The following is a 24,543-nucleotide window of genomic DNA, read 5'->3' on the forward strand; positions in this document are numbered from 1 at the left end:
ATTATAATCATTAGAATATAAATCATACACCCAGTGTTTTAGACTGTATTTATATACTGTCTACTGTTATTTCAAATGACATGAAATAGGTTCCCAAACCATCACCTCTTGCTTTTCATCTGCACTTGAGAAGACAATCAACACCCACCCTCACACACACACATAACATGGCATTCAGTGGAGGTTCTTCAAATCAAATGTATTTGTCACATACACGTGGTTAGCAGGTGTTAATGCAAGTGTAGCGAAATGCTTGTGCTTCTAGTTCCGTACATGCAGTAATATCTAACAAGTAATCTAACAATTTCACAATAACTACCTTATACACACAAATATAAAGGAATGAGTACGAATATGTACATACAAATGTATAAATGAGTGATGGCCGAATGGCATAGGCAAGATGCAGTAGATGGTATAGAGTACAGTATATACATATGAGATGAGCAATGAGCAATGCAGGGTATGAAAACATTATATGAAGTGACATTGTTTAAAGTGGCTAGTGATACGTTACATCAAGATGGCAAGATGCAGTAGATGGTATGGCGTACAGTATATACATATGAGATGAGCAATGTAGGAAGGGGAGGACTAGTGATTGACTTGGGCAGGAGCTTACCAGAGCTAAGGACCGGCACCTCAAATGTCCTACTGCTTGAGGTCCTGTTCCTCTTATACAATATTAGATCAAAAGTAATGTGGAGCTCCTGCACATAAATATGTATAATACCGGCACCCAAAATGAGTACCAACACCTATTTCAGTCCAAGTCAAGCACTGGAGAGGACCGTCCCACTCAGTGAATTTCAGAATTAAAACAAATGGTTAAACGTTAGAAAAGTTATCCTTTTTTAGAAAAAACTATACTAAATATATTCTCGTCACCAAATAACTGATTAAAACACACTGTTGTGCTATGAAAGTCTACAGTAGCCTCAACAGCACTCTGTAGGGTAGCACCATGGTGTAGCCGGAGGACAGGTATTTCCAGTCCTCCTCTGGGCACATTGACTTCAATACAAAACCTAGGAGGTGCATGGTTCTTACCCCCTTCCATAAACTTACACAGTAATTATGATGGCATCTGGAGGATGTCCTCCAACCTATCAGAGCTCTTGCAGCATGAACTGACATGTTGTCCATCCAATCAAAGGATCAGAGAATGAATCTAGTACTGAAAGCATAAGCTACAGCTAGCCCTTGATCATGACTCTCAGTTCCATTACATTATACCTAAGAGTCATTGGACGAAGGCTTCTTTTGTACGGGGTAGTTTTGTTAAGTGTAAGAACCAACGCTGGAGTAGAGGAGCAGGTACGGACAGTGAACATTTCATTTTGCACAGACATGGAACAGCATCAGAAGCGGGTAACACAACGACACAATAATTAATGCTGAAGCGGGGAACAGAGCTGGGGAACAGACAGATATAGGGGAGGTAATAACACCGGTGATTGAGTCCAATGAATCGCAAATGCGCGTGACAAGGGAAGCTGGAGTGCATAATGCTGGGCAGCCTGGCGCCCTCGAGCGCCAGGGAGGGAGAGCGGGAGCAGGCGTGACAGTTAAGAGCCCCGACTCTCGGTCTGAACATTAACATGCATTAACATGCTACGGTTTCGGAAGCGTACGGACCTTATCTTTCATATCGGTGAGAAATAATTATAAAAAAGTTAAATTGATACACACCTTTATAGGATTAGTGTTCCCACATGGCTATATCTCCATGTTACAGTGCATGTTTAAGGAAAACGGATGCAAGACAGAGTCGACTTCCTGTGCTAATTAGCTATCTGTGTTTCCTAATACCTGTGTGTAAACGTAAGACTATCACAAACGTGTTGTCACTGAAAAATACTGACGGCTTTTTAACGGTGTTAATGCAGCCAATTTTAGACTACTAAACAATTTGACCCAAACAGAGAGGAATGCTATTTATGTTAGCTAGCTGGTTAAGGCTCTTCAACTCTTCCAAGTCAAGGTAAGCTTTTGGTTTTATAAAAGTATTGCCACCGGTGTAACTGCTAAACTACGTGCTGTACACTGTACTGCTTGATTGTACACATGGATTGGATTGTGGGTTTACTAACGCTTTAGTTGTAGTAGCTATGTTGAGTTTAGCTAATATGGTGACAACAATGTAGGCTGTGTTGCACTGACCGCCACTGATTACATTACATCACATAGCATGAGTTATAGGCTCGTCGGGTTCGGGCCCACTTCACATGTGCTTTCCGATAGGCCAGGCTGAGTCATGGTACTCCGTTGTGGTCCCAGCAGGAGCGTAGGGGGGATCAGATGGTGCCGGCAGCTGCGGCTGTGACCCCCATGAACCACGGCCCACCGCCTCGGCGCAGGTGAGCTGATACTGTGTAGCAGAGGCGGGGGAGGGGTAATGCATAATGCAATCTTGACACTGTGAGACTCCAGCAGGTGTAAATGCTGATCTGAGTACAGTTCTTAGGAGCTAAGGAAGCATGCAACGTGACACCGCACTGCGTCAGTGGACGGTACAAGGGGACTTTTCAGGGGTGTAGTACTATAAGGGCGACATTTTCATAGAGCAAAATAATGGTGCAAAGTGCAAAAATTATAATCTTGCAGTGTGATTTCATTTGAGACTTTTCTCCAACAATGTGCATTATAAACTAATAACTAGGAAATACAGGAAACTATTTATGCTCATGTATGTATCATTTAATCACACATTGTTGGAGAAAAGTCTAAAAATAAGTCACATTGCAAGATTATAATATTTTGCACTTGGCACAATTTTGTTGCACTAGAAAAAGGTAGCCTTATATCCTGTTCTGGAGTGATTGGAGTGAGCATCTTACTATTTTATGAACTACAGTATAAAGTCTCAATATAATAAGACTCAGTATAATGAGACTCAATATAAATGTGACTTCCACATGTATAGTAGTGATTTCCATGCATCTACACTCTTAGAAATAAATGGGTTATTTTACTGTCCCCATAGGAGAACCCTTAGAAGAACCCATTTTGTTTCCAGGTTTAACACTTTTTTTCTAAGAATGTACCTGTACTTTCTCTAGTGCATCTATAACACGGCTTTAAATTACCCAAACGAGTGGCGCTCGAAACCAATTCCAGCCTTGTTTTGTGAGTGGGCATGCAGTGATACAGTATCTCTCCCTACCGAGACAGAGTCATGAAGGGCTCTCATCAGGGAAGTGTGAGATTGAGCCCTGAGAGCACCAGGACACACACTGATCTGGCCACAGTACTATTTACAGCTTGAGATGGGGCCTTGTGGCTGTTGCACAACATGGAGAGACACTGGGCTCTAAAGATAGGGAGATGATTCACTGTCTAACGACTGGCTCGGCTCAATAAAATATCGACCAAGTTATAACACTTTTTTCGAATACAGCGGATTTTGTTTTTGGAGGACGGGTTTGTTTTACTTGTTTGGGTGAGTGTATTTTTGTATTAGTTGTGTGTGTGTGTGTGTGTGTGATTGTGCATGATTGCGTGTGTGCATCTATCAATCAGCCTTTTTGTTGTTGGTTCGAGGCACAAAACTAGTCCTTTTACTAACCAAACAACAACCATGTCCAAAATAGCATCTCACTAATTATTCATAACAACATTGACCTGTGTTGTTTAGAATCGGGCATCGAAAAAAAGATTTTTTATTGACCTCGCCCTACCCATCTAGATGAAGGGGGTCCCTCTGGGTGCATCCCAAATAGCGCCCTATTCCCTATGTAGTGCACTTCATAGGAAATGGGGTGTAATTTTTCTGTTGGCTCCGACCATCTATCAGCTCTTTGGCCTCCACAGTGACGTGCCCTGAGCTAATTTGAATTAATGCTCACGGGTTAATCAGAGATAATTTATGTAAATCCCAAAATGGGTTTCATTAGTGTGCCTAAAATTATGTATTTGGCAGTTCTTACCGAGTAATGGTGATAATGCCCCGCAATTGATGGGTTCATAGAAGGCAATGGGTGGTTATTTTAGGATGAGTGGGTTCGGTGTTGACATGGAGGGAGAGAGAGGATTGCTCTGTCTCTGGACAATACCTTTGGAACTCATTTCAGTCAAGAATTTTTATGGGAAATTCCCTCTGTTTTCTGTCAAGGGGGATCCCATTAAATGTGTATTTTGAACAGTATTGTACTGTGCTGTGCTGTTTTCAAAAAAGTGTATTGTACTATCTTTTAATCAGGTCAAGTGAACCTGTCCCACATCCATTCTCCTTTTATCTGATTGCTGATCTATTAGCACTGACTCTCCAACCCTTAGAACACAAGCACACACACACACACATATTGATTATTGTACTGCAATGTGGAGGGAGCTAGCACACATGCATTTTGCTGTACCTTTTATGCCTACGTAAATTGTGTACGTGACAATATATTTGATTTGAATCGCAAAACTGTCCAATCTCCTTGCCTTTGTCTTTAACAGTAACAAATGTTTTAGGTCAATGGCGTTGCATACCATTTCTCAGAATTATTCTATAACCCTGCCACATCATTACCATCAATGAAACGTGCTTTCATTGACTTGGGTGACAATCTACTCATTTCCCACTAACAGGATGAAGCTCTGTCACTAAGTGGTGCGCCTGGATACTAAGTACACCATTTGGCAACTAAAAAGGGAGGCATACAATCTGTTATTCAGGATAAATACTGCATAAATTCACACTGTGTGCTTTCTTACACCGAAACCCATTTTAACATCACACTTTGAAGATGATGATAAATATTGAAAAATGCAGATGGATTTTCCTTGCCCATGAGTTGTGCTTCAAAAGAGTTGTTCAGAGGCATGAATTATATTTGAAATGAACAAGATCAATTGAAATGAGAGATCTCTCTCTGGAAGCCATTACTCTTCATTTAGTTTGTTTGCCGCCCCTGTCGATTGGTTGTTTAATGAGATGGGAGGAACATAATGCCAAAATCAACATGTAGCGAGATCGCAAAATACCACTGGTTTCCCTTTTTTCCTTTTCCTTTTTAAAGGAGAGTGGAATCCCAGTTGTATTTTCAGATGTTATTGTTATAGATAGACAATTGTTAATGGGAGGAGAGATTTAGTGTTGAATGAGACATACAGGTTAGAGCAGTGGGAATAGAGCAGTGGGCACGCTAACCTGTACTCAATATGTGCTGCAGTGTTACCCACTTTACCAGCCAGAGGCACTTCTTTTTTCCTTTCAGCCTTTTGCTGTGGAGCTCTGTGTTTTTTGGGTGAATGTGCAGCTCCCCTGGACATAGTTTTGGGGTTACGTTCCTTGTTCACAGGGCACAACGGAAGGAAATTGTACATATGGTATCCTCAGAGAATTCCTGTCGAGCAGCAAGATGTACTGTGTTAAGTTCTAATTTCTGGTACAGTAATCCAGACGGACTCAGAGAAATGCTCAGACTAAATGTATTCACCACACTAGGTGTTGCAGCTGCAAAAGCCCCATACAGATCACAAGCACATATATTTATAACTTCCGACTAGACCCCCCCCCCCCCCCCCGCCCCTTTCCGATCATGCCCCCTTCCATGTCTAGGATGAAGGAACTGAGTCGGTTCCTCATGTTGGTGGTATTGTGTCCCAGCTTGAGTCCAGAACCTTTGTACTCCTCCGTACCTTTCACAGATCTTCTTATCAGGAGAGGCCTTGAGTTATGTGGAGTACACATTCCTACAGTCTACTGCCGTCCACTAGATAATTACACTTCTCATACACAAAGAGCTTAAACCTAACAATACTTTCAATCCCTAAGAATATATAAAAACTGTAAATTAATCTGCCTGTGGGGCTGACAGAGTTTGGTCTGGTGCAGGAGGGACAATGAGACAGAAGTCTGCTCCCTTGGCCATATTCATCAGGCCAGATTGAAGAGCTGGGTGGTATTTCACAGGGCCCATGAGAAAGGAGTGAGAGAGAGGGGGTGTGTGTATCCCTATTACAGACACGTATGACAGCGTGTGTGTGTGTGTGTGTGTGTGTGTGTGTGCGCGCATCTGTGTATATGCGAGTCAATAAGAAAGCGTGTGTGTGTATAAGTGAATTAGACTGCGTGTGTGTATGTGGAGAGAGGAAGAGGGAAAGGATGGCGTATAGCACACACTCAGTCCCTGCATTGCCAGCCTTCAGCGCCGGTCTCCCAGTCTAGGGCTGTTACAGTGACCGTATTACTGCCACACCAGCAGTCACTAGTCATGACCGCAGTCAAATTCCACGTGACCGTTGAGTCACGCTAACTACGCGTACCAAACTTGCTAATGGCCTGGTATCAGCGTTCTAATTTCCCTCTAATCCCTCTGACGTCAATGCAAATGCAATGGAAAACACTTCATGAGAGCCCTGGCATTCAGAGTTTGAGCAGAATAGGATCACCTGTTGCGCAGTGATAGCTGGTTGATGCATGGAATGAAATAAGTGTTCCTATAAGCCCATGTTGCATAACATTTCAATAAGCTATGCAATTGCTTATTTTTTATGGCCTCTATTTAAAAGAGGAGGATCCCGTCAGTTTTCTATAAACTATTCTCTTATGGAATACTCCAGGAGGTGCCGATTCTTCGTATATTCAATTGTATTATTCTTAGTATTAAACAATATAAAGTAATGCCACAGGAATTATAAGTAAATCTTGTCTGCTTAAATGATCTAGTGTAGCCCACAGCCATATTGCATAGCCAGATCGGGGCCTAACATAAGGACGACTCAGAATATGCTATTCTGTTCTTCTAAAATAGGCTACATTTTCTTCATATCATGTTTGTTTAGACCTGTCTAAAATAAATAATGTAGACCTTACAGTGAAATGCTTACTTACAAGCCCTTAACCAACAATGCTTTAAGAAGTTAAGAAAAACATGATAAGTAAAAAAATTAAAATAAATTGAAAATAGGAGTAACAAATATTTAAACAGCAGCAGTAAAATAACAATAGCGAGGCTATATACAGGGTGTACCGGTACAGAGTCAATGTGCGGGGGCACCGGTTAGTCGAGGTACTTGAGTTAATATGTACATGTAGGTAGAGTTAAAGTGACCATACATACATTTTTATTTTTTTTAATAAACAGAGAGTAGCAGCAGCGTAAAAGAGGGGTCTGGGTAGCCCTTTGATTAGCTGTCCAGGAGTCTTATGGCTTGGGGGTAGAAGCTGTTAAGCCTTTTGGACCTAGACTTGGCGCTCCGGTACCGCTTGCCGTGCGGTAGCAGAGAGAACAGTATATGACTAGGGTGGCTGGATTTATAATGGATTTATTGTGAAGGTGTAGGCTATATTACATGGATTTATGAAACTTTTAAGCCAGCAGATGCTAAATGTGTTTGTTAATTAACGGTCAATTACCGTGAGACCAGCAGTTATTTGCTTGACAATCACCAGCTGACAAAATGTTGTGACCGCCACAGCCCTACTGCTATAATCCCCTATTGAGGTTTCCCTCTTGTCTTGTCTTGTCTTGTCCGTCTGTCTGTCTGCAGTGGTGTCTAGTGGCAGCGAGTCGGACCACAGTGAGGGCAGCGAGGAGAGCAAGGTGTCCAACCACGGTCTCTATGAGGGCAAGCAGCGCACCGACTCAGGTACATCCCTCTGGAAGTATACCTTCTCTCTGTAATTTCAACAGCCTGACCCTGCCATGCATATGACAACACAAATATACACAATGGAGTAATACAACCTTTGATTTTGAGATAATATGGGAGGTAAGACAGTGCTAAGCGTATAAGCCTTTTATCAGCTATGTTCTTGAAGAATCAATGGGTATAGGAATCAAAATGAACAGCAAAACTATTGCGTAACAGGACATCTTCGAGACTGCCTTTGACCCCTTGACCCTGTGTGTTTGTCCACAGGGTTCAATGGGGCGCCGATCAGGACCCCCACAGGACTGGGCTGGTGCCCACATGGCAGCCTGCTGTCAGAGAGCCGCTCCAGCCTAGCCAGCGAGCCTCCCCACAGCACCGCCCCCCTAGCAGCCCCCCCTGAGGACTATGACACAGACCACAGCCGGCCCTCCCCTAGTGAGTACACCCATATGCACATCTAGAACTCGACATTGTCTGTGGCTCCAGTGGCTCAGTGTGTTAGACAGAGCATGATGCTGGCAACATCAGGGTTGGGGATTTACATCCTGCATTAGCCAAATATGTGTGACTGTCAATGTCGCCTTGGATAAAAGTCTCTGTCAAATGGCCATATTATATTACTACATCTATCCATACCCGGGGTGGGTTCTAATCCGTCAAACCACGTCCTTCCCCTCTGTTCTCGTTGACTCCTTTCAGTGCACCTGGCAGTACTGGATAGATTTGAGCAATTTGGGACAGATGCCAAGAGGGACACCTGTTTTCTCTCTCCTTCCCGTGTTGCGTTCCCAACAATAATATTTCAAAATGCAGAAGAAATATCTGCACACCTTCTAAGACGCTGAGCTCATGAACATCTTAGATGCTGACGGTACTGAGCAGCTTCCCAGGCCAAGTGGGCATACATCAGACTAGAAGAAACCTGAACACGAGTGTTTACTGAACTGGACCCCCTTAGCCCACTGGCAAACTGAGTAAAGCCCCTGTTTTCTACCCCAGGAAGGAAACCCAGTTCTCAGGTGTTCTTGCGCCAACAAGACCCCCCTACCTGTTTCTGTTTCTGCCAGTGGGTGCGGTGTAGTGCCACTATGGGGTGCCCATGTTTCCTTTGTGCCCCAACTGCTACCCCTGCCCTCCAGAGGCAGAACGCTCGCTGGCACAACTCGAGCCCAATTAGGCCTCATTTGTACAGCGAATGTGTCAGGTGGCAGGTTGCCTGTATCGCCAATTTGTACAGCCCAGTGCCAGCGGTTTTTAAAGATAACAACTATTTTTCAAGTGCTCACTTGAAACACTTGAAAATAAACACCCTTCCCGACATTTTTGGGCCTTTATGCATTCCTACAAAGAAAACAATTTGTCACATTTCATACACTCCTCTTTAATCTGCCCTTTTCCTGTATACTTTTACATCATTAAACATAGGACATACTGCATCACCAACGCCAGCTACCACTGTCCGATGCCATAAATGTGTCGGCTGACTTTGCAGGATAATGACTTAATTTGCATTTACTACAGAAGCCGTTAGCCAACTAGCGAAACGATTGCCTCTGCACCACTATCCCCCTTTCCTTTCCCACCAAATTTAAAAGGACACGAAAATACATCTCTGCCAAATAGTTGGGGATAGACTGCATGGATAATGGTCCACAGATTCTCTCACTTTCTTATCTACTTCTCCCCCTAATACCCTGCCGCTGTAATTCATTAACAATACAGATTTTATTTATTACAATGTGGATGTCAAGAATAGCCTGGGCTGTGTTGAATGCGCCACTGCATGGATGTCCTCCAGGGAAGCTGGAGAACGGATTTCTATTTGTCGGGTATTGATTTTTGTCGCCTGCAAGCGGTGAGCAGTCAATCAGAACATAATGGGGTTTATCCCTATGCAAGACGCCGGGTCTCCCACAGTCACTGATTTTGTTTTCACTCAACATCGTCCTGCTTCAAGCCACTTATGGATTAGTCAGAGCAATTACTCATTCCCACAATTTCTTCATTTGACTCTTATGTGCCTGTTTATAACGCAGCAGCGCCATTTAATGTGTGTGCGTGTTCAACCAAGCTTAAATAACACCCGTCTTTTGTGTGTTGTTATATTGGAGTTTTTTAATTCAGATTTCCCTTTAGATCTTGGTTTTAGGATTGATTTGTGATTTTTTTTCTATTTCAGATGGTCAAATCAAATCAGATTTTATTGGTCAATTACACGTGTTTAGCAGATGTTATTGCGGGTGTAGCGAAATGCTTGTGCTTCTAGTTCTGACAGTGCAGCAATATCTAACAATGTCACAACATATACCCAATACACACAAATCTAAGTAAGGAATGGAATTTAGAATATATGGACGAGCAATGTCAGAGTGGCATAGACTAGAATACAGTAGAATAGTATAGAATACAGTATATACATATGAGATGAGTAATGCAAGATATGTAAACATTATTTAAGTGACATTATTAAAGTGACTAGTGTTCCATTTATTAAAGTGGCCAATGATATCAAGTCTGTAGGTAGGCAGCCACCTCTCTGTGCTAGTGATGGCTATTTAACAGTCTGATGGCCTTGAGAAAATCAGTTTTTTCAGTTTCTCGGTCCCAGCTTTGATGCACCTGTACTGACCTCGCCTTCTGGATGAACAGGCAGTGGCTCGGGTGGTTGTTGTCCTTGATGATCTTTTTGGCCTTCCTGTGACATCGGATGATGTAGGTGTCCTGGAGGACAGATTGTTTGCCCCCGGTGATGCGTGGGGTGTTACAGCCTGACAGGATGCTCTCAATTGTGCATCTGTAAAAGTTTGTGAGGGTTTTAGGTGACAAGACAAATTTCTTCAGCTTCCTGAGGTTGAAGAGGCGCTGTTGCGCCTTTTTCACCACACTTTCTGTGTGGGTGGACCATTTCAGTTTGTCAGTGATGTGTACGCCAAGGAACTTAACTTTCCACCTTCTCCACTGCTGTCCCATCGATGTGGATAGAGGGGTGCTCCCTCTGCTGTTTCCTGAAGTCCACGATCACCTCCTTTGTTTTGTTGACGTTGAATGAGAGGTTATTTTCCTGGCGCCACACTCCCAGAGCCCTCAATTCCTCCCTGTAGGCTGTCTCGTCGTTGTTGATAATCAAGCCTACTACTGTTGTGTCGTCTGCAAACTTGGTGATTGAGTTGGAGGCGTGCTAGGCCACGCAGACATTGGTGAACAGAGTACTGGAGGGGACTGAGTACGCACCCTTGTGGGGCCCCAGTGTTGAGGATCAGCGAAGTGTAGGTGTTGTTTCCTAACTTCACCACCTGGGGGCTTCGAGTCAGGAAGTCCAGGACCCAATTGCACAGGGTGGGCTTCAGAACCCAGGGCCTCGAGCTTAATGATGCGCTTGGAGGGTACTATGGTGATGAATGCTGAGCTATAGTCAATGAACAGCATTGAATGGTAGCACACTTTCAATGTAGTCAATTTTAATTTGACTCCTTTTCAGACACAACCTGCATTGTCTAGACCTGAGTAGTTTTTAATGACATTTAGCAGACATTGTATTGTTTACTAGTTATATTTACTTGAATCCAAGGCACTGAAGGTGCAAAAGGAGCTATATGGTCACTTTTTTCCTAAATGGCATTTCTTGATTTTTTTTACCACTTTATTTGTACCTCCAAGCATTGGAGATAATGCAACCAAGGACAGACTACTGTTCTCCCTTGAATTAATGATTGACATTATAAGACACAAACTAAAAAGGGACGAATGTCAACCTAATATCACCCCAATCAACATTTCTTAACTCAATCAATTTTTTCACTCTACACGATACAAAATCACATTGGTTGGCTTTGTTGTGCGATCCTTCAATGAAGCATTGAGCCCACGCACAACCCTGTATCTTTATGTTCATGTTGCTTTGTTTTGATGTAGTCTTTAAAGCATCTTTCTCTGTGTGTCATTACAAAGGTAACAGTGTGCAGCTGTGTGCCAGCTCGAGTGGAAATTGAAAAGAACCCATAAGGCTTTCACAGTAGTCGCTGTAGGTCTTCGATTGATTTGCCTGATGGGAGGGAAAATTGTTTGTCGGTCTCTGTGAATAACCCTTCCGCACCCCCGCATGCCCCAGTCTTACGCTTCCAACCATTCTTCACTCCTCCTCTCTCTTCCTCTCTCCCTCACTTCATTTATCTAATCCACCTTGACATTTTCAGAAGTTTTCTGCTATACTTTTTTCTTTTTTTCTTCTTTACACTGAGGTCGTATAATCGCACTTCATCATTGTGCACTCGTTCGGGAGTAACCCTTCACTCTCTGATGCAGAACACCTGCCACGATGTTTCATCGAAGGTTCTCTAAATGAAAAATGACCGGAGGGAGTCGGCACTGAAGAGGAAACGCTTAAACACCGCTGCCAGTTGCAGCAGTTTCAGCTTTTCCTATGTACGCTCGCCGTTCTAACACAACATATGTTGACAGTCGTGTTGACAGTTGCACCTAGATGTTTTCCTTAAGAGTTACACTAACATTACCTTCAGTTAACCTGATTAGAAAAGGAAATGTGCATATGTGACTGACCGGCTCAAAATCGGTCTTATGTAGCAAAATTTGAAATTGTTTTTTTTACATTGGATTAAAGTAGAGACTGGTATATCATACACTGCATTTGAGGAACAATGGGAAAGTAATTCTGCTTTGAAAGTTGATAAACTTGTAAACTCACTTTTTCGAATGCTCTCCTTTGTCTACGCCCATTCAGCATTGTTCACACCCTCTTAAGCCAGCCCCACCCATCTCTTTAAGGATTCACATTTGAGGCCATGTGTTAAACAGTGAGTAGTGTAGTAAAGATTAACACTAAAGTAGTAGCCTACAATAAGGAACAATTCCAAGTAAACAAAGTGTCCAAATAAAAATATTTTATAAATATTAGATGACGCTTACCCAGACACACTTGTCTAAATTGATGGGTCATGTGAAAGAAATGCTATAACCCCCAGCCACATCCAGTGGCGGAAAAAGTACTCAATTGTCGTACTTGAGTAAAAGTATAAATCATTTAAAATTCCTTATTAAACCAGAAGGCATAATTAAAACATTTTTATTTTTATTGACGGATAGCCATGGGCACACTCCAACACTCAGACATCATTTACAAACGAAGCGTTTGTGTTTAGTGAGTCTGCCAGATCAGATGCAGCAGGGATGACCAGGTATGTTCTCTTGATAGGTGTGTGAATTGGACAATTTTCCTGTCAAAATGTAACGGGTACTTTTGGGTGTCAGGGAAAATGTATGGAGTAAAAAGTACATTATTTTCTTTTGGAATGTAGTGAAATGAAAGTAAAAGTTGCCAAAAATATAAATAGCAAAGTAATGTACAGATACCCCCAAAAAAGACTTAAGTAGTATTTTTACTAAAGTACTTTAAACCACTGACCAGTACATTAGCATACTTTATATAGTGTTAGACATGCACTTATCACATAGTTTTCCATACATAAGTTAAGGCAATGCAACCTGAGTTAAAACCTGAGTGAGGTGCACATGTACAGTACATAAACAGATGCATGCGCCATATATTTATGTGGTGGACACTTGATACGGTCACATGATATTGTTGTGGTATGTCACAATATCATGTTACGACCACACATATCAATATTCATTTTATATATCAATATTTTGCTAAGTCTTGCTAACTGGATGGGTCTCTACAGAAGGTGTAAAATGTACAACCAAATGGTTACTTGCATAGTAGCAATATCAGAAATAGATAGTGTCAATATAAATAAAATAATTTACAGTATGTACAAGAACAATATCAATAACGATATCAGTGATAGACGAGGTAGTTATATGCATACAATCAGGAGTAAAGTGGCTGAGCAGCAGGATAAAAAAAAATTGTAGCAACAACGATTTGTTGTTAGGAGACAGCCTGTTTCTGTCCTGCCCTTGACTTTAGTGCAGGCCATGTGATGTCCATAGCCTTTTCGTCGCAAAACTGATCTTCTCAAAAATATGTTTTTCTAGCTGTGTCCAGTCCAGGTGGTGCTTGTACAGGCAGACCATCTATGGGAGGAAGGATGTCAGCGTTGCGCAGCAGCTGAAACCTGGTCCCGACTGAGTCCGAACGCTCCTTGGTGACAACACCAGGCTCCGGAGCATTGAAGCTGTAAAACAGGAAATAACAGCAACAAATCAAAAGACATTACTACCCTGCACAACATTAATTCACCTCCCAAGTTTAGATAAGAAGAATAACCTCATACAATGTAATGAAAATTATTTTCACCTGAAGTGCTGGTACTGCTTGATCTGTGGCTGCGGCCTGAAGTACGGAGTCAGGTGTTGTTGCCAGCCATAGCTTTCCACCAGCACCGTACCATCCTCCAGTCTAACCAACTGTGGGATGTTCACCCCAGTCACAGTGCTGTCCTTCACAACACCAGCAATCTTAGACAAAGTGTCACTCTGGTCTTTCTGAAGCGCTGCTTGATGAGGCTGAAGCACCAGTCAGGGGCAAACTTGGTGTGGCCTGTGATCAGGAAGTGAAGGTCCAGACTGTGGTGGAGCTTGTGCATGGTCCGCCAAGCACACTACCAGAGCACAAACCTGTTCTTGTTTTGGCCACTGCAGTTATCACAATTCAGGTACACACCTGTTTCCCTAACTCGGTCGTTGGTGGAGAAATGGTGCATGTAGTTGATGACTGCGCTGCTGCAGACTGCAACCCCTTTTATTAAATAAGACGTCCTGTGTCGTTTCCGTTTAGTTTGTACAGCTTGTTTGGCCCATTGTGTTCCACTGATTTCAAAACTCGGTCAACTTCTTCCTTGACTACAACACTGTTGATCGCCGTTTCTTCCCCATCACAGTCATCAGAAGACTACAATGTCTTCTTCAATTATTTTTTTTTTAACCTAAATCAGGCATTTCCTCATCGTCTGATTCATTTTAGAATCAGAGAGAGTTAGCATGGCACGATCACCCTCCAGAAAGTAGTCCATCACAACTTTTTCCCACTGACCTTTGTTGATAGCGCCTGATAAATTCAGGGCAGCAATGTTATTGAAAGCAGTATCAGCATATTTGCAGTTCTCCATGGCTAACTTTATATCTTTGGAAAAAACTGCAGTAGAAAGGATTATCTATGCATAACGAGTATCTCCTTTTATAGACACAAGATGCTACACCGCAGACCAATCTGAAACCATCTCTTGGCATGTCCAGCCCACTCATTATCTCAGCCAATCATGGCTAGCTGGAAGGTTCCTGACTTTTTCTTTTGCTGAACCAACTAGGCTCGTAATTTAACAACTTTATTCATATTTACAGATGGCATAAACGTTTGTTATTAAGGCAAATGAAAGTTCACATGTTCGAGAAGGCATTTCTGCCAAAAAACACATTTTGATAAAAAAAATATTTTTTACTTTCAAATGGCTCTCCTGCGAAGTCGTGACTTGCGACCTAGTTTCCTGAATCGGGTCACATATTCCATGTGCCACTCCGTAATGGTTTACTGAGTCTTAATAAATGGGAACTGCCTCATAGAACCAACTTCTCTGGTTATAAACTGCTTATGTGGCATCGATATGAGTCAGGAACATTAATTATAGTATCAACATTGACTACAAAGTGTAAATAGGATAATTTTGGTCATAAAGTTAGTTTTGTCCAAAATTATATCTGGAAGTGAGTGCGTCACGATGGGTTGGGTATGGATTACTTACATGCCCACTTTGCCAATGATGTCTAATTGCCCAGAGACAAGGTGTGGTCCGCCCCCAGCTGCCATGTGTTTTGGACATGTTGCATCTGCAACGCACACAGACTTGCTCAACATAAAAGTGAAAATGGGCTTCCATAAAGTTTGCACAAACTTCAAATGCATTCAACAACATTGAGCAGTTTGTCGAGGAATACGTGTCAGCAAGCATTCAGCAACATAACATTACACAGCTGATTGCATATGGTGCTTGTAAGACAACTGGGAACTCTGGGGGAAAAAACAAGGTCAATCATGACGTCAGTGATCTTCAGGTCATAAAGTCGGAGCTCAAGAAAGATGCCAGAGTTTCTGACTTGTAATTCCGAGTTGGGTGACCATTCAGAACGATTTTTTTCAGTTGGAGCTCGTTTTTTCCCAAGAGTTCCAAGATGTCTTGAACGCACTGAAGTCGGAAGTCTGAGATTACTTAGTTCCAAGTTGTTTTGAACGCGGCAATGGCAACGGCGTCAGCATCACTGGCCTGAATCTATTTTGTACTTAGTTACTCTATTAATATAATTACTTCCAAACAAGAGAAAATATATTTTTTCTCGCTATATGTTTATTGAGTGATTATATATTATTTAATTCACCGTCTAATTAGAATAGACCATAGAAATATAATAGAATGCCATACTAGTTCTGTTACAGCTGAAGATTGTTATGCTTCTTGTTCTATCTGTGGTTGTACTCTACACACAACTTATTTTCATTTGCTAGGTAAAGTGTATGCATACTGCCTTTATAAGCAAATCAACATGATAGCCTATTTACAGCAGAACATTTTTCGTCTTTGTAACAAAAACACCCCCATCGATTTTTAGTTGATACATGTACAGTACCAGTTAAAAGTTTGGACACACCTACTCATTCCAGGGTTTTTCTTTATTGTAGAATAATTGTAGAGACATCAAAACTATGAAATACCACATATGGAATCATGTAGTAACCAAAAAAAGTGTTAAACAAATCCAAATATATTTTATATTTGAGATTCTTGAAAGTAGCCACCATTTGCCTTGATGACAGCTTTGCACACTCTTGATATTTTCTCAACCAGCTTCATGAGGTAGTCACCTGGAATGCATTTCAATTAATAGGTGTGCCTTGTTCATTTGTGGAATTTATTTCCTTCTTAATGCGTTTGAGTCAATCAGTTGTGTTGTGACAAGTTAGGGGTGGTATACAGACGTTAGCCCTATTTTGTAAAAGACCAAGTCCATATTATGGCAAGAACCGCTCAAATAAGCAAAGAGAAATGACAGTCCATCATTACTGTAAGACATGAAGGTCAGTCAATACGGAAAATTTCAAGAACTTTGAAAGTTTCTTCAAGTGCTCCCATGAGGACCGCCACAGGACAGGAAGACCCAGAGCTACCTCTGCTGGAGAGGATAAGTTCATTAGAGTTAACAGCCTCAGAAATTGCAGCCCAAATAAATGCTTCACAGAGTAACAGACACATCTCAACATCAACTGTTAAAAGGAGACTGCGTGAATCAGACCTTCATGGTCGAATTGCTGCAAAGAATCCACTAGTAAAGGACACCAATAATAAGGTCTGATGAGTTCAAATTTTTGATTTTTGGTTCCAACCGCCGTGTCTTTGTGAGACGCAGAGTAGGTGAACGGATGATCTCCACATGTGTGGTTCCCACTGTGAAGCATGGAGGAGGAGGTGTAATGATGTGGGGGTGCTTTGCTGGTGACACCATCTGGGATTTATTTAGAATTCAAAGCACATTTAACCAGCATGGCTACCACAGCATTCTGCAGCGATATGCCATTCCATCTGGTTTGTGCTATTACTTGTTTTTCAACAGGACAATGACCCAACAAACCTCCAGGCTGTGTAAGGGCTATTTGACCAAGAAGGAGAGTGATGGAGTGCTGCATCAGATGACCTGCCTCCACAATCACCTGACCTCAACCCAATTGAGATGGTTTGGAATATTGGACTGCAGAGTAAAGGCAAAGCAGCCAACAAGTGCTCAGTATATGTGGGAACTCCTTCAAGACTGTTGGAAAAGCATTCCAGGTGAAGCTGGTTGAGGGAATGCCAGAGTGTGCGATGCTGTCATCAAGGTGAAGGGTGGCTACTTTGAAGAATCTCAAATATAAATTATATTTTGATTTATTTTAACACTTTTTTGCTAACTACATGATTCCATATGTGTTATTTCATAGTTTTGATGTCTTCACTATTATTCTACAATGTAGAAAATAGTAAAAATAAAGGAAAACCCTAGAATGAGTAGGTGTGTCCAAACTTTTGACTGGTACTCTATCTACACTCAAGCTGGCCATGTTTGGGTAATGTCCACATGTAGCCTACACCTGTAGGGATATTAGTTCTAGGATTTTCCCCCCAATTAAAGATCTAACAGCGGACATAAGGAGATACGATACGAGACGATACGAGACAAAACTATCTGGTTACAGAATATTGTGTTGACAGCTGAGCTGACTGAAGACGAGGCATTCAACTTGCAGTTGTTGATATAATTTCCATGGAAACATGTACATGACGTGATAAAACTTCAAGTTGCAAGCTACGTTCGTAGCAAGGTGTTGTAGATCAAGTGTCTCATGAAACACATTCCAGATACTGGTACTTCTTGCTATCTTGGCATAACTGTGAATTTACAGAGAAATATCAGCTAGCGATATTGGCTAGCCAGCTGTAGCTATCCCCAAGCTATGCTAGCTAGCTGATGTCAGGTTGGCTGAACACAAGGTCAGGCTTTAGCCTACACATAGAACTGAATTAGCAGGTCATCTTGAGATGGCAAGTCAGTCAAGACTTCTTGCCATAGCAAAGCGAACTTAGTTTACCTTGCTGACGCTAAGTTACTTACTACTGCCCTTTTTTTGTTTGTTGTGATTGAATGGCAAAGACAACCCACGAAACACATGTATGAAACCATTCACCAAAGACATCTTTAGTTTGGGCTTCAGTAATGGGCATTGCATTTCTTAATGAGCACCGGAAGAAACACATGCGGAATCGTGACCACTTCTTCCCCGCATGCGCATATTCAATTAGACGATGCCATACACAGGCTTGATGAAGTGGCAATCGGTAGCATTCACAGTGCTCAGTGCAGTATGTACCAGGGCGCTGCTTAAGAAACTATGTCTCTATCAGTTTCAGTGTTTTTGTACGGCCAAATGAACTGGAGCGTCTCGTACACAAGTTCATTTGACTCAGTCCTTATCATTAATTACACAACAGCCACTCAGGAAATCACTGACTTAAACACACAATCAAGTTACTGGCCGTGATGCAGAGCCGTTCGCCGAAAGAGAACATGCTTTTTGTTTTTCTTCTCACTGCTCATACTTCCTCAACACCTGGACAACAGTACTCCGCCATTTAGTAGAAAATAATGACAAAACACGTTTTGCCACACACCAGATTGGGACAAAAATGTAGCCCTGGCATTTCAGCCACACCAGACCACATCACTGCGCGCTCACCTACTTACACACCCAGGCAGTAATGCTACTGACACATTATATAGGCAGCTATAGTACAGCGTTTCTCAACTTTTACTGTGCCAGTGACGGGTGAAGCATAGTCCTCCTTTTTTAGCAGTTTAAGACAAATACAACATGTAAACACACCACTGGAGATACAACTCACCACTTTAATGTTGCCTCTGTTGCCTCCCTGTTGTGCAGTCTGTCTCTGCATCTTCTCTGCTGTCACTGTCTGCCTCTCCCAAGTGTTAATTGCTATTACATATAGAGCCAACATATATAAGGAACTCGCAGTAAATCTGTGTGTCTCTGTTTTCTTCCTCGCTCCCCTGCACTCACCTCTGAGCTGTCTCTGCTAAGCCTAGCATCCTTTCCCATAGCACTGGTAGCAGAAGACCAGGGGACTACACTGCCTGTGCTGGGCCCAGCAACATCCTAGTTGTGAATTAATAAATACATTTATCAGATAAAGAATAAAAATGACTGAATACATGCCTAATAGATGACCATTTGCTCATAATATCTTATGAAAGCCTAACTACTTGCATACAAAAGGTGGTATTAATCCTGGACGCTGACTGGTTAAAACGGCATTCCAGACCGTGTCTATTCCACAAGTTACCACCGGCTAAAGCTATGATGTTGAAATGCCTATTTACTCTGTTCAATCTCACTGCACAATCCACTGTCTCATCAGCCCAGCCAGACAATTGATAAACTTGTACTCCATTGTAAAAAGCATCTAAAAAAGCAATTGGTTTTCAATAGTGGAGATTTGTATAAACCTTGCTGTCTGCCTTTCTGACATTGGAACATTTACATTTGATCTCCAGCTGTCCCATAGTAATGAACGTGTAGGAGTCGGGACGAGACCGTCAGGCAGGCAGCTTTTCTCTGCCAGTCAGAATCATGAATCGGCATAATTTTTATGGATATATACAAAGAAATGTCAATGGAAAACAGGTTAAACGAAACTAAATGTAGCTAGTTTGAGGTCTTTCCAGCTTCAGTTTGACGTGATTGTGTTAGCTGTGTCGTTGGCTATATCCTCTGAACAACAGTGTCCTGACGAGAGAGCACATTTTCTATGCCAGGTGAAATCCAGCATCATTAGCTCATTGTTATGGATGTCTCCAAATACAGTGCCTTCGGGAAGTATTCAGACTGCTTGACTTTTCTACATTTGTTCTGCATTTGTTCTACATGTTACTTTACAGCCTCATTCTAAAATTGATTAAATACATGTTTTTCCTCAGCAATCTACAGACAATACCCCGTAATGACAAAGTGAAAACAGGTTTTATTTTTTTTTGCAAATGTATAAAAAATGTAAAACTGGAAAAACCTTATTTACATAAGTATTCAGCCCCTTTGCTATGAGACTCAAAATTGAAACCAGGTGCATCCTGTTTCCATTGATCATCCTTGATGTGTCTACAACTTCATTGGAGTCCACCTGTGGTAAATTTAATTGATTGGAAAGTATTTGGAGAGGCACACACCTGTCTATATAAGGTCCCACAGTTGACAGTGCATGTCAGAGCAAAAACCAAGCCGTGAGGTTGAAGGAATTGTCCGTAGAGCACCGAGACAGGATTGTGTTGAGGCACAGATCTAGGGAAGGGTACCAACAAATTTCTGCAGCATTGAAGGTCCCAAAGAACACAGTAGCCTCCATCATTCTTAAATGGTAAATGTTTGGAACTACCAAGCCTCTTCCTAGAGCTGGCCGCCCAGCCAAACTGAGCAATCGGAAGAGAAGGGCCTTGGTCAGGGAGGTGACCAAGAACCTGATGGTCACTCTGACAGAGCTCTAGAGTTCCTTTGTGGAGATGGGAGAATATTCCAGAAGGACAACCATCTCTGCAGCGTTCCACCAATCAAGCCTTTTTGGTAGAGTGGCCAGATGGAAGCCACTCCTCAGTAAAAGGCACATGACAGCCCACTTGGAGTTTGCCAAAAGGCACCTAAAGGACTCGTAGACCATGAGAAACAAGATTCTCTGGTCTGATTAAACCAAGATTTAACTATTTGGCCTGAATTCCAACCGTCACGTACGTCTGGAGAAAACTTGGCACCATCCCTAAGGTGAAGCATGCTGGTGGCAGCATCATGCTGTGGGGATGTTTTTCAGTGGCAGTGACTGGGAGACTAGTCAGGATCGAGCAAAGATGAACGGAGCAAAGTACGGAGCAGGTTTCCTTGATGAAAACCTGCTCCAGAGCACTCAGGACCTCAGACTGGGGCGAAGGTTCTCCTTCCAACAGTACAACAACCCTAAGCACACAGCCAAGACAACACAAGTCTCTGAATGTCCTTGAGTGGCCCGGACTTGAAGCTGATCGAACATCTCTGGAGAGACCTGAAAATAGCTGTGCAACAACGCTCCCCATCCAGCCTGACAGAGCATGAGAGGATCTCCAGAGAAGAATGGGAGAAACTCCCCAAATACAGGTGTGCCATGATTGTAGCGTCAGAAAACCCGATGCTGCAATTGCTGCCAAAGGTGCTTCAACAAAGTACTGAGTAAAGGGTCTGAATATTTATGTAAATGTGATATTTCAGTTTTTTTAAATAATTAGCACCAATTTCTAAAAAGCTATTTTTGCTTTGTCATTATGGGATATTGTGTGTAGATTGATGAGAAAAAAACGAAAATGTAATCAATTTTAGAATAAGGCTGTAACGTAACAAAATGTGGAAAAAGTATAGGGATCTGAATACTTTCCAAAGGCACTGTAAATGTCACTAGAAAACAGCTTAAACAAATGCAAATGCAACTACTTTGCTGTTATTCTGGCTTGCACTGTGATGTGACCGTATGTTAGCCATAGTTGGCTAGCTAGCAAGCAAGGGATGAGAATGTTGCCAGCCAGTATGCCAATAGAACATTTTGAACAAACATCCTTAGATACAGAACAAAAAGACTTAACAACTGGGTCGCGTTTCTGGCAACCAACTAATAGAACAAATGACCAGCCGCCTCGGGTAGCAACCCTAGATTTGTTTCGGGACTATATCTCATGGAAGGGTGAAATAGTATGAATAAATTCATAAAAATAACGTTTTTAATTAAAATATGGCAATCATTAATATTTTGGTAACCCGTTGTATAAAAGTGATAGTCCCTAGAAGCCAGCGTTTGGAGGATATTACCACAACACCCATGCCAATATATCACCCAAACACCAGCTTATTGGGCATTATCACTTACAGAAACTGTAACTCGGCCACTCAGGAGCATTCACTGTCTTCTTGGTAAGCAATGCCAGTGTAGATTTGGTCTCGTGTTTTTGGTTATTATCCTGCTGAAAGGTGAATTCATCTTTCAGTGTCTGGTGGGAACCAGGTTTTCCTCTAGGATTTTGCCTGTGCTTCGCTCCATTCCGTTTATTTTTTATCCTGAAAACCTCCCCAGTCCTTAACGATCACAAGCATACCCACAACATGATGCAGCCACCACTATGCTTGAAAATATGGAGAGTGGTACTCAGTAATGTGTTGTAATGGATGTGCCCCAAACATAATGCTTCGTATTCAGGACAAAAACGTAGTTTCTTTGCCACATTTATTATTTTAGTGTGTTGTTGCAAACAGGATGCATGTTTTGGAATATTTGTATTCTGTACAGGCTTCCTTCTTTTCACTCTGTCATTTAGGTTAGTATTGTAGAGTAACTACAATGTTGTTGATCCATCCTGTTTTCTCCTATCACAGCCATTTAACTCTGTAACTGGTTTAACATCACCATTGACCTCATGGTGAAATCCCTGAGTGGTTTCCTTCCTCTCCGTCAGGAAGGATGCATGTATATTTATAGTGACTGGGTGTATTGATACACCATCCAAAGTGTAATTAAAGGGATATTCAATGTCTGCTTTTTGAAAATGTTACCCAAAACTTCCAGTGAATTTACTAAATTACTCATGATAAACATTCACAAAATGCATTACAATTATTTTAAGAATTATAGATACAGAACTCCTTTATGCAATCGCGGTGTCAGATTTTAAAATAGCTTTTCGGCGAAAGCACATTTTGCAATATTCTGAGTACATAGCCCGACCATCACGGCTAGCTATTTTGACACCCACCAAGTTTGGCCCTCACCAAACTCAGAATTACTATTAGAAAAATTGGATTACCTTTGCTGTTCTTCATCAGAATGCACTCCCAGGACTTCTACTTCAACAACAAATGTTGTTTTGGTTCCAAATAATCCATAGTTATATCCAAATACCTCTGTTTTGCTCGTGCGTTCAGGTCACTATCCGAAGGGTGACTCACGAGCGCATTTCGTGACAAAAAAATTCAAAATATTCCATTACCGTACTTAGAAGCATGTCAAACGCTGTTTAAAATCAATTTTTATGCTATTTTTCTCGTAAAATAGCGATAATATTCCTACTGGGCAACATTGTATTCATTCAAAGGCTGAAAGAAAAAATGGAGAATCCTCATGAACGCGCATCTCCAGTGTCACTGTTCCCAGGCTGACCACTCACAAATTCTCCTGCTGTTCTTCGCCCAGAGACAGCAGACACCCCATTACACTTTCTGGCGCCTTCTGAGAGCCAATGGAAGCCTTAGAAAATGTCACGTTACAGCAGAGATGCTGTATTTTCGATAGAGATGCAACAGAAGGACAACAAATTGTCAGACAGGGCACTTCCTGTATGGATCTTCTCAGGTTTTGGCCTGCCATATGAGTTCTGTTATACTCACAGACACCATTCAAACAGTTTTAGAAACTTCAGAGTGTTTTCTATCCAAATCTACTAATTATATGCATATTTTCGTTTCTGGGCAAGAGTAGTAACCAGTTTAAATCGGGTACGTTTTTTTATCCGGCTGTGCAAATACTGCCCCCTAGCCCCAACAGGTTAAGGACATTGAAAGTTTGTAATTTGCAGGTCAAGGATGGGTTGATTTTTATAGTCGGAGTGACTCAGCTTGCTGTTTCCAGTGTCTGTATATGTTTGCTGCTGTATTATTTTCTCCCTTCACCTGAATGGTGCTGGATCTTGGCTCTACTTTTCATGAGCTTGTTTAGAAAGTTTCCTTTTTGGCCAACAGAAACAGACATCACAGGCTCCAATAAACTGTTGAAGGGATCCCTCAATCAAAAGGTCCACAACACACAAGAGCTCAAAGCTAAGGTAACAAACAGCTGAGAGTGACAGCTGTTTATCACCGCATCTGGCTGACTAAGCCAGGAGTTAGCCTAAATTAGGGATGGGTAACTGTAGTGCTTGGGGGGCCTGATTGGTGTCACACGTTTGCCCCCAGTCCCAGCTAACACACCTGACTCCAATAATCAACCAATCATGATCTTCAGTTTAGAATGCAATTAGTTTAAGTCAGCTGTATTTGCTAGGCATGGAGAAAAAGTGTGACACCACTCTGTCCCCAGAGGACTGGAGCTGCCCATCCCTGGCTTAAATTAATAAGTTCAAGTTCTGATTACGCTCCTAAATGTGGGGAAAATATTTTAAAAAACCTCATCTATGACTGAACAGACAAATATAATTGAAATGTGCTAAATGACGCACTTTCACACCAGCAGCAAAAACCATGTGGAAGGTTCCATCCATGTGAACAGTGGATATAGACAGAACCATGTATTTATAGAATTTTGAATATTGTTCTAGACTTTCAGTTGCATAGCATCAGACCCATGTATTTAGAGAGTTAAGGCTGGTGTATACTTTGTC

The 24,543-nt window shown here is 41.9% G+C and overlaps 1 protein-coding gene across 3 annotated transcripts in view; it reads left to right on the forward strand.

Moving 5' to 3' along the window:
- The window catches only part of LOC106567559 (double C2-like domain-containing protein beta), a 367,378-nt gene that overhangs the window by 82,766 nt on the left and 260,069 nt on the right, over positions 1-24,543 (forward strand). For all 3 annotated transcript variants that reach the window (XM_045693460.2, XM_045693462.2, XM_082960276.1), the window contains 2 exons: positions 7,486-7,584; positions 7,858-8,025. In XM_045693460.2, the coding sequence (XP_045549416.1) occupies positions 7,486-7,584; positions 7,858-8,025 (267 nt within the window). The remainder of the gene's footprint in view (positions 1-7,485; positions 7,585-7,857; positions 8,026-24,543) is intronic.

The sequence above is a fragment of the Salmo salar genome, chromosome 13 (assembly GCF_965601325.2).
Source record: "Salmo salar chromosome 13, fSalSal1, whole genome shotgun sequence".
Lineage (NCBI taxonomy): Eukaryota > Metazoa > Chordata > Actinopteri > Salmoniformes > Salmonidae > Salmo > Salmo salar.